The following is an 11761-nucleotide window of genomic DNA, read 5'->3' as shown; positions in this document are numbered from 1 at the left end:
TAAAAACATCATATTAAAAAATTAACTAATGTTGTAATATTGACCCAATCTATTCATGGTCTTGATGGACTTAAAGAAGCTTTTATTCAAATTATAGAGACTAAAATTATCAAATTTAAATTTGAGATTAGAACTAAATATCTCTTAAATATAATAAGAAAATAAAAATATATTTAAAACTAAACTTATTTATTAAATTGAGTTAGACTACATAGTACAAACAAAATAATTAATTCAAGTGGAATTATACTTTATTCTTGAAATAAGACTTAATATTCTAGCATATCAAACACAAAGACTCAAGGTTTACATTTGACAATGACTTGATGGAGTAAAATATTCTCTATTAATTTTTTTCTAAACTGAATGAAGTTACGAATAATAAAAACCAACAAATTATAATTTCTAAAAGGTTATTCATATAATATCAATTTCCAAATGAAGAATTACCAATGATTAATTGTAAAACTTCCCGAAATCTCGTAATTAGACCATTTTTGCTATTAGACTAAATTCGTGTTGTGCTTTCTCTTAACAGCATCACAAATGAGGTTGAGTGATTGCTCTAAATCATCACAAAGCAGGTAAGGATCCGGAATGACAAGTGGATCCACTGAAAGAGAAATAGTCATCTTATTCGCATAACTTTGGAAGTGAATGGTCAATGCCTGCCAAAGAAATCAAAATGGGTGCGCATTATTTAAGTGACCTCTGCAAGTAAAATACCTTTCATAAATTTTTTTTCCATGAAATAAATAGAGCTATATATGTAGCAAGTTAGCTCATGCATGAATAATTGTGAATTATTCAACACTTACTTGTGGGTGTCCATATACACTAGGAGCAATGTATTCCACAGGATGACCATAGAAGCTAATTTCTTCCACGGGACCAGGCACATTAGAGAAGGCTAAAGTAGTGTGAAATAGAACTCTTCGTGTTATGGCAGCAGCAACCTATACGCAAATAAAAAATGTAAGAATATTTTACAAAAGATGAAGAATACATGAAGTAATATTCGTTATTTCATCAATTTAAGCTTTCTTTGAAGTGGTTTAGCATGCAAATACTTATCAGTTATACTAGTTTTAGGTTGTAAATAGAAGACTAGTACAAAGCTATACAGAAGGTTCTGTCAATGTGTACCTTAACACCTAATAAATTGTGTACCAAATTTGCACAAGCATAGGAGCAAATTGCTTCCAACGAGTGCTTCTTTCGATCGATGTTGGCCTTAGCTTGATGAACATATTTCAATGGATCTTCATGCAAACCAATAGAGAGAGGGAGGATGATGTATCCCAAGCAATTACCCCATTTGACTTTTGATTTATTGGCCATCATATTAGCTAGATCCTAATAAACAAAATGTTTGAGTTAATAAACACTGACAATGATTCATTAGTTAGAAGTTAGAACTTATTTTATCTCTCGAAAGAAAAATTAACCAAAAGATATTAGAAAACTAAATAGAGGATAGTGTAATCCACTTAATATATGAATTATGCAATGTTTGTGATTATAAGTTGGATGTGTTTGGATAAATTTCTCCAAAAGTACTTTTAGAAGAGAAAAATAAAAAGAAAAAAATAAGTTTCTTCATAAAATCAAATTAGTTTATGCATGAATTAAAAATAAAATTTTAGAAAAATAATAGAAGAGAATTTGTATAAATTAGTTTATGCTTTCATCATATGATATTAAGGGCCTGTTGAAGTAAACTTAACAAAAAAAAAAAATACTTCTAGGGGATCAAAATAAGGAAAAATGAATTAAACTTTTTTATAAATTAAAATTAGCGAATTAAACTTTTCTATAAATTTAAATTAGCTAATTTTAATTTATAAAAAAGTTTAATTCATTTTTTCTTATTTTGATCCTTAGAAGTATTTTTTTTGATAAGTTTATTTCTAAAGAACCATAATATCATATGATGAAATTATAAACAAATATATCAAAATGGAATAACCATATTTGAGACAATAGGGAAACATTTAGTTTGATAAAAAACAGAAATATACTTCATGATAGATAGATATTGAGTTATGAAAGACTCCATACGGTTTTGTATTTAAACTATTATATGGAAATTCCATTTGTTTTGAAAATGTAGTTTCTATATCATAGATATATAGAAAAGGAAATCCCAAGTGGATATCTTATATAATTCAATTACCAAACTCACCTCTATTCCACCAACAGGTCTAATGTTAACAAGAACGGATGCCCTGAGGCGAATTTTCTTTAGGACACCAGATTTCTGCCTCGCTGCATGGTTATTTTCATCTGTGCCTGTTTGGAGAACAAGTAGCAACGCGTTATTGAAAAAAATGGATTCGTATTATTTTCTTTTCTCTTTACTTTTTAATTACAAATAATTTGAAATATATATTATGGTTAATGATAGCATGAAGTTCAAGAAGGCTGCAACAAAAATAGAACCTTACCATATGCTCGATTCAAGTAGCGAGTGAGAGCAGCTTGTGTTACCCCTAACAAAACATCATTGATCGTCTAACAAAGGAAAAATGTCAAACTACAGATCCTTTTCATTTTAGGGGGAGAGTTTCGTTTTAATAATTATAGTATTTTTACATGCAAATACAACAAAAGAAGAAAAGTGAAGATTTGAAATAATATGTTATGATCTATAGACCATTTAAGTTGTGAGCAACAAAGAATGCGTAGTTAACGAGGTTCAAGAAGAATAAAGTCTTAAACAACTGAATGAAATCAAGTGGGAACGTATGTTTAAAAAATGTAGTCTAATAATGAGGATAGATAAACAGAGCATACCATTCAAAGTTTCTTCCATTAACGCTGTCTTTTCTCATATATTTTTATACTGGAAGGAATTTATTTAGGTTTTAACTAGACACGCGAGTCTCATTAATGTTTTTTTTAATGTAACAAAAAAAATTAATGTTTTTGGTAAAGAATCTTTTATACCATGAAACAACACAATTAGAGGTGACAAAAATCAGAGCTAAACCGATGGCTCGATGAGTTGGACCGGATCCGGCTAAAAAGCAAATATAACTAAGTCAATTCGGTCTATGATAGGATTGATAAATTTCTGACTTTTTTTATCATACATAATTTTCTAGCTTGAAAAGTAAACTTGTTTGACTTGGTATTATATATATATATTTTTTTTGCAAAATATATATATAAAAAAACAAATTTTATTTTGTGTAACAGTATTTTTAGAAATATTAATGTTTTTAAATAATTTATTAATAACAAAATAATATTTTGTTACAATTCAGATTATTTATCATAAATCTAAACTAAAATTTATATGTTTAAAATTATTTATGTATACTAATTAATTTTAAATACAATTTATATATTCAAACATAATATATATATATATATATATATATATATATAATTTATTACAAATTTTAATTATGAATAATAAACATGCATTCACATTACCAGATTAAAATACTAATTAATCTTTAAAATTAAAAAATGTAAATTACGTTTTTGAAAGAACAAACTTATAATTATATTAGTAAAATACTTAAAAAAAATATGATTATAACGACAAAATTAGAACTTATTTAACATTTTAAAAAAATTGATATTTGTTAGTTTCAAAATTAATACGAGAATATAACGACTTTTATAACGAGGGACGAAAAGCTGTATGTACCCTAAAATATTGGGGTGAAACTGCTTAACACATGACAAATTCCTTTGAGAACGAAGAAGAAGAAAAAGAGAGAAGTTACCGCATTGAATTCATTCTTCACTCGCTTGATATCATCCATACTAACCGTGCGATACACGAAGCGCTTGTTATTGAACTCAACCCCAGGTGCACCTGTAAGAGGAGTAGGCGTATCTTTAATGAAGAAAATGGTGAACGTGAACAACAGCAAGTCCACCACAGTGTGCAAAATCAGAAGCAGACCCCACCAAACGGCGAGGAGCCACCAAAAGGGGCTCGAGCGGTGGTGCGAGGGACGCTTCTGGTTGGGCACGGTGGGCAACGCGTCGGGGTCAGAGGCTTTGCGAGTGGCGGCAAGAAGGAGCGAGATGAGAGAGGCACCGTCCCCCATGGAGTGGTGAATCCTGAATATGCCAACACTTTCTGCATCTGAGGTTTTGATGTTGAGGAGGTGCACTTCCCATAGTGGCTTCGATAGGTCCAGTGGACTTTTTGTCAAATTTGAGATGTAGTCTTCCACGAATCTGTCTGGCTGTTCTATGTTGGAATCTATTTCTGGAACTATCATGTGGTTGTCTAGGTCAACTGTTGTAGGGATCCACTTTGTTTTTCTTCCCTTCTTAACCTGAGGATCCAAAAACACACCCAAGAACATGCTTAGCTTAGGTCAGTCTAATCTCTTTTTTTTTCTTTTCACTTTTTAAAATTTTTATAGGCAAAACATAGCTATTGTAAAAAAAATTGTTTTTTTTTATTAAATATTTGACTAAATTAGTCTTTTAGTCTTTATTTTTTTTTAATTTAGTTAGATCAATGATTTAGTTTTAATTTAGTTTAATATTTATTCTTATATATACTAAATAATTATTATTATCTTAAACGAGGGTATTTTTAAAATTTATTTCTAAGTAAAGTGGTTTTAGACACTTTTGTTTAATAAGAGATGTTTCAAGAAATTTTTTAATTTTTTATCTATTTTAATTTGTATATATATTATTTCTATTCTTGTATATAAAATTATTTTCACTTTTTACATGACTCTATTCTAATTGTCTGGTGCGCTAATTATATCTTTTTAAAAATATTCTGATGTAAATAACAATTCTTTTAGTCAAGATAATAAATGTTTTAAATTAGTTGGATAAAAATTTTATCTTGCTTATTAGAATTGAAGAAGATACATAGTATATAGGCATGGCAACGGGGTAGGGCGGGATCGGAGCGGGTTTTACGTATGGCAACGGGGCGGGGCGCGGGCGAGTTTTACGTTCCCCGCTCCCGCCCCCGCCCCCGCCCCCGCAAATTTAAATCATCCCCGCTCCCGCCCTTGATATCCGTCCAGGGTAAAATCTAGGTCCTCATTCCCGTCCCCGGCGAGGTTCGGGTTTCCCCGCCCCTGCCCCCACTCCTATTTTTTTTTCTTTTTTCTTTTAAATAAATATGAACAATTTTAAAAAAATAAAACAAAAGGAAAATAATTTAAATTTTTACATATAAATATTTCTAATTTTAGTTTATATATATATAAATAATTTTTTAATTATATTATTAAGCGGGCGGCGGGGACGGGGCGAGTATGGGGGCGGGGGCGGGGGCGGGGGGTGTATTAACATTCCCGTCCCCGCCCCCAATTTTATCAATCGGGAAAAACCCGAACCCGATAAACATAGGTTTTTTCCGTCCAAATCGGGGCAAGTTTGGGTGGTACCCACGAGGACGGGTTAGATTGCCATGCCTATTAGTATACATAGATATTTTTCTCTTCCAAATATTAATTAATTATAGGTGAGAAATTATGAAGTAAAAAGATAAAATGTTAATTTAAGAGAGATCTTAAGGGAAATTTTGGAAAAGTAATTTAAATTATTGAAAAATTTAATGTTCTTAACTAAATTAATTAATTTTCTTAAATAGTGTAATTTAGTTGAAATGTTCTTATAATTAGGAACGAAAGTAGTACATAATACATATTTTTAATTAAATTTAATAATTTTAAAATAAGTTATCAATAAATTTATATTTTATCATAATATAAATTATATTTTACAAATATAAAATATAATCTCTATGTCTAAAAATATTTATTTGTATAAATTTTAAATTAATATAATTGATATATTAAAATATATAATATTTATGTATAGTATATTATAAATTTTTTATATGTATAATAAACATTTAGGATGTGCAATATATGAACCACAATAGTAGTTTATTCTAAAAAATAAAAATATATATAAAAGATAAAGCGGTCCACCCCATATCCTTATATTCTCTTGTATAGGCTAGGTATAATTAGGTTAACTTTGACTCGTGTTATAAATGATCTTGTATATTTTTATACCAGTGCAAAAAGTAGATACAGCATAGAGTTATAAAATTAGTTGTAAGGTAACTAAATTTATATGTGACGTGGTGGGAAGATTAAATTCTTTTAGAAAACCGTCTAAATCCATTATAAAATAACAAATTTAGTAGCTACTTTTGAAATTGGATTTATGGTTAACATTTTTAAAAGCATCTATGAGAATGACTTTCTAAACTGGTTCCATTATAACTGATTTAGAATAGTGCTTAAGATATCTAAATTCGCACTCCCCGGAGATGCTAAGACTAGAATTCATATAATTTCTATGAACATTTAGTTTGAGATGCTTATAAATAAAAATTGAATGTCATTCTTGTTGGTCAGTTATGATCCCTATGTCTATCTCAAATATCATATTAAATGATGATAGCATTAAGAGAATGAACAAAAATACATGTCTTTAAAGAATATATATACTTGTAAAAATCAATTTGTTTGAATGATCTTATAGTGTCTTAGATGTGTGTCTTACGTTACTCTAATAAAACAATCCCAAAGTGCAGAAATGAAATTAAAAAATATTTCAAAAGTCAAAATGTTCCTTTAAATAAAAATATATTTTAAAAAATTTACGTATTTCAAAAAGTCAAAATTATTTGCTAAAATTGAAAAATCATTTTGTTTTACTAAAGAAAAATATTTTCTAAGACAGAAAAATAGAAATTTCAAAAACTCAACAACGAATTTGTCACAATCAAAAAAAGGGGTATTGTTAGGTCAAAATACGATCTTGGATCCTGCAAAATTTAAAATTTTAATGTTAACAAACAAAACTTTTTTATGTGAGAAAATATTTTCAAAAATGATTATTATCAGATGAAGTGTAAGACACAGATCGTCCATAAGACAATGTGAATCAAACGAAGCATATACATTATGTCTCATATAAATTAAATATTCATTATTTATTGAGACTAACAATAAAATTCATTTGAATGTTTTATTCCTTAACAGGTCGAACAAGAAAATTATCTTGAAAATCACAAGTCCATTAGAGAGAACAAAATCATGTTTTTCATCAAAACTAAGGACGAAGATCCCTGAAAACATGGAGAAAAACATATAAAGATGTTGTTGATGCTCTACACTAACATTGCTTTTATGAGCTCCATATGGTATGAAAAAATGATAAGTAGCTTTCTTAATTAGATAAGAGATATCATTTGGTGAAACACACTAATGCTTGCATTAAATGAGTTAATTGTTACCTCTTATTACAAGGAAAGACGTTAAAAACAAACGAAACATACTTGTGAGTTGGACTTAGTGTTGAAGCGATCATCTTCAAAACTACTATATAAGAAAATTTGAAGTTCAAAAACACACACAAGAAGACACATAGAGACACACTCTGTAAATTATACTTGTGTATAAACTTCATTCCTTCTTGTACAAAGCTTATTGCACTATATTGATTGTATAATGTCTAAATGAGATGACATAACATCTTTGAAACCTTTATAACCATTATTGTAAAGTTGAGCCTAAAGAGACTTGTGTGTAAAAAAATACTCAATTATTAAGCCTAGAAAGACTTGTTTTTGCAAAAGAATACTTGGTTGTTAAGCTTGAAGAGGCTTGCTATGGAAAGAATACTTGGGAAGTTGCTTGAAGAGGCAAGTCAAAGAATACTTAGGATTGAGCCAAAAGTGACTTGTTGAAAGAATACTTGTATCTTTGTTTAAAGATAGTGGAACTCAATTCAGTTAGATTGAAAATTGGACGTAATCTTGATAGTTGACACAAACCAGTATAAATATACAAAATGTTTCTTCTGACTTCTCTTTGTACCCCATTTGACTAGCATTACTACTTTACTATGAAAAAGTGAAGTTTTTTTATATAAATTATTCAAGCCCTTTCTGGTGTCTATCTTTTCTCCACAATAATGAATAACCAAATTTATAAGAAGACTTTTATAATTGGTTCTCACCCGATTTTAAAAATTTATACTCAGTAAATCGACTATTACAAAATCAGAAAGATAACATATTGAAATATTTAAAATAACTAATTTTAAAAGTCTTTTTTGCATTAGTGTTAGTTCTAAATTTGGTTTGTGAATTTTTAGTTGTTCCTCCCCCACTCTTTATTTTTTTTTATCAAAATTTGAGGATTTTGTTATATATGACAAAAATATATATTAAATTAAAATAAAAAAGAGCAAAATGATAGTTTTTTCTCATCATGTTAATGGTATATTTAGAGTGGTCTTTTAAAAAATCAGGGAATGGAGAGCAGATATGGGTTTTGGTGAAAGGGCCATCAAGCAATGATATGACCTTATTTAAACAGAGTAACCAGGAAATCAAGACGAAGAAGTGCAACACTTCAAATTTTATAAAAATAATAAAAGGATATTTTAATTAAATGTGCTTTATAAAATAAATAAATATGCCATTGAAAAGTAATTAAAATGGTTTTATTAAATGAGAAGGTTTGTTTAAAAATAATATTAAAAATATGTACTTTTAAATTAATTAAATATGTTTTATAAAATTATGATGAGTTTTGTGAAATTATAATATTTAGGCTTTAGGCCACATGTTATGAGATCCTTTGATGCCATATGCATATAATATAGTGAAGTCCATGTCTATTGCATTAGTGTAATCATGAGTATTATTGATAGACTGATGTTCAATTGTGTTGATCAAGTTCAAGAAGAAAAAGTGATGGAAATCTAATTCCCAAGGATCCCTTTGGAAGAGGTACGACCAAGAAGGGTGAAGCTTGATCCATAGGAGAGCTCAAACTTGAAGACTATTGGGCCTTTAACTAGGTCCATGGTTAGGAGGGCTAGATGAGGCTTCTACAGAGGAGGTGCTTCTTAGACCTATGCTCAGTATGAGCATTGAGTATGATTCCTCTTTTTAGTCTCATAGTCTTTATTGTACATACATTGTATAGTTTGAGTTCTTGTACCTTGTATATAATAGATACTTGTATAGGTGTATTTTGCCTTTATATTCGTAAGACACCTTTTCCTTTTCTTATAGGTCATCCCTTTAGGATTTTATGGTATGTTGTTTGGAGACTTTTGCTCCATTTGACCTTGTACTAAGGATCATTGATTTTCATGTTTTTAGTAGTAGTAGTGGGGTGACAAATAGTAAAGTGAGTAGGTGAAGCTAGCAATTGGGCCTGTTGTGGGCCTAAGCTAATTTTTACATATTGGGCTTATTTTGCTCCATTTAATACAAGGAATTGATTTAGTTAGGTCTCACCCTCATTAGGTGAATCTAACTAAACCAATTCCAATGGGCCAGGAGTTGGTCGAGAATACTCATTGCGATCTAGAAGTGGCTAAGTAAAGAATACTAGCGTTGATGAGTGAAGTCAACGGGCCAGGAGTTGGTCAATAATACTCATTGGGAGCCAGAAATGGCTGAGTAAAGAATACTAGCGTCTGCGAGTGAAGTTGATGAGCTAGAAGTGGTTGAGAATACTTGGGACCAGGAGTGGTCGTGACCTGGGTAGTCTATAATACTCACTGTGAGCCTGAAGAGGCTGAACAAAGAATACTTGTACTTCATTGAATACATATTGAAACCTTTCCTTTGAAGGAGACTGGAAGTAGCTCAGTTTGAGTGAACCAATATAAAAATACTTGCTCTACAATCAAATATTTTAGATGCACTTTATTTGATTGACTTAATATATTGAAAACTTCGTCCAACACTTATCGTCCATTAAAACGATTTTCAAACGAAAACCACACTCGTTCAACTTGTTATTCGAAAGAACAATTTTCGTTTAAGAAATATTTTTCTTAAGCAGGCGATGAAATTTCCAGACGCAAAAATATTGTTGAACCAATCTTGGAGAGTTCCAGTTGGCATTTACCAATATTATTTTACTAGACGAAAAAGAGCATTCTTGCGAAAACATTTTAAAATTCCTTTGTTCACACACACACACATATTAAACCCTTCCTTCTATGTGTTTTCATGCAACTTCAGATAATGCTAGTAGTATTGAGGCTTAGGCTTTAATGTGTCTATGGGTGAAGCTCTAATAGGTTATGGCACCAAGGTTATTAGTTAGGATTTGCTACATGTTATTCTTGGTCATTTAACTTGAGTTAGGATATTGTTAGTCATTAGCTTTATGTAAAGATTTTAGATGGTTGCTTTGGTTTATTAGTTTTACCTTCACCTTTTTACATGTGGAGAAAAGATAAACCCTAGAAAATGGGTTAAATAATATATATTAAAAACTTGCACGTTTTCTATACTTAAGTAGTAATGCTAGTCATATGAAGCAAAAAATAGTAGTTAGATGGAACACTGAATATTTTTATACTAGTTCACCTCAACCATCGAAACTATGTCCTGTTCTTAATCTAACCAAATTGAGTTCTACTATCTTTAAACAAAGATACAAGTATTATTTTAACAAACTATTTTTGGCTTAACCGTAAGTATATTCTTTGACTTGCCTTTTTAAGCAACTACCCAAGTATTCTTTTAACAATAAGTCTCTCTAGGCTTAACAAACAAGTATTCTTTTACAGTCGAGCCTCTCTATGCTCAAGAACAAGTATTCTTTTTTACAAGCTTTTCTAGGCTCAACCTTATAACAATGGTTTTGAAGGTTAAAAAAAATTTGTGTTCGTCTTACAAAGATGTTATACAACCAATTATAGAGCAATGAATATTTACAAGAAAGAATAGATTTTATAGAGAATGTTTTTGTACAAATGTATCTATATATATTTCTTATCTCTTCTTTCTTGTGCATTGAGTTTTCTTATATAGTAGCTTGGAGAAGATGATTGTTGTAACATTTTGAGTTTAACTCACATTCCCTTATTTGATCAAGGAGGTTATTTATCAAATTTCCATACCAAACAAAGCTTGTAGAAGCTATGTCAGCACAAAGTAGCTATAATTGTGCAATTTTTTGCTTTTCTCCATGATTTCAAGGATTTGGTTATGATGAAAAGTATGGTTCTTCTGTAACACCCTGTTTTTATAAAATATAACATAGGTATTTTATTAATAATTTTGATATTTTATTTTTATTAATAAGAGCTGGTTAATATTTATTTTATTATTGTCTTCTATATTTGTGATAATTAAATATTTTGAATTTAGTAACTATTGGTAATTATTTATATGAATATATATGTATGTATGTATATATATATATATATATTGTGAAGTTTTATAATTAAAGGTTATATGATTTAATTATTTATAATAATGGAAGGGAACTTATTTTTGATAACCATGGTTCACATATTTTACTAAAGAATTTAAGGGAGGTTAAGTTTTAAAAAGAAAAAAAAAAAAAGAGAAAGTTGATCAGTTTTACACTTTACATTTTTCTCATCACGTACGCATTTAATCTTTAGAGCTTAGAGAACTAGAAAAAGGAGGAAACCACCCCAAAGTTAATCGTTCATCTTTTTCTGCTCAACAAGGTACGTAAGGGGGAGTGAGAAACCTCGCTCTAGGTGTGGGAACGTATGTTGGGCAGTGAGATTGGTCCCTAATCTTGTGTTTATTGTATGCCCGTGTATGAGGGGTTTTCTCTAATTGTGTCTGTTTCACCTATTGTTCTTCTTGTATGTAATTAATTGTATGAATGAATGATTAATTTCAATTTTAGAATTGTAATTGTATGATTTGAAATCTCTATGGGTTCCTGTGGGAAACCCTAAGAGAATGCATTGGTAGTTGTAAGAGAGGATGACTGAAAAAGGTAAT

General features: G+C 29.7%; 1 protein-coding gene across 4 annotated transcripts in view; it reads right to left on the bottom strand.

Moving 5' to 3' along the window:
• Positions 1-229: 229 nt before the first annotated feature.
• LOC109806487 (wax ester synthase/diacylglycerol acyltransferase 5) overlaps positions 230-11761 on the bottom strand; it is a 30287-nt gene continuing 18755 nt past the window's right edge. For 3 of the 4 annotated variants that reach the window (XM_083063026.1, XM_083063024.1, XM_083063025.1), the window contains exons 3-8: positions 3741-4304; positions 2448-2514; positions 2186-2292; positions 1147-1356; positions 819-956; positions 230-668 (exon numbers count right to left, since the gene is read on the bottom strand). In XM_083063026.1, coding sequence (XP_082919152.1) covers positions 504-668; positions 819-956; positions 1147-1356; positions 2186-2292; positions 2448-2514; positions 3741-4304 — 1251 coding nt within the window. In that variant the 3' untranslated portion in view covers positions 230-503. Of the gene's footprint in view, positions 712-818; positions 957-1146; positions 1357-2185; positions 2293-2447; positions 2515-3740; positions 4305-11761 lie in introns of all 4 variants that reach the window. The other variant, XM_083063027.1, reaches the window with a different exon arrangement.

Source organism: Cajanus cajan, chromosome 9, assembly GCF_000230855.2.
Source record: "Cajanus cajan strain Asha chromosome 9, NIPB_CcT2T_4, whole genome shotgun sequence".
Taxonomy (NCBI): Eukaryota; Viridiplantae; Streptophyta; class Magnoliopsida; order Fabales; family Fabaceae; genus Cajanus; species Cajanus cajan.
This window is presented reverse-complemented; position numbering and strand designations above follow the sequence as displayed.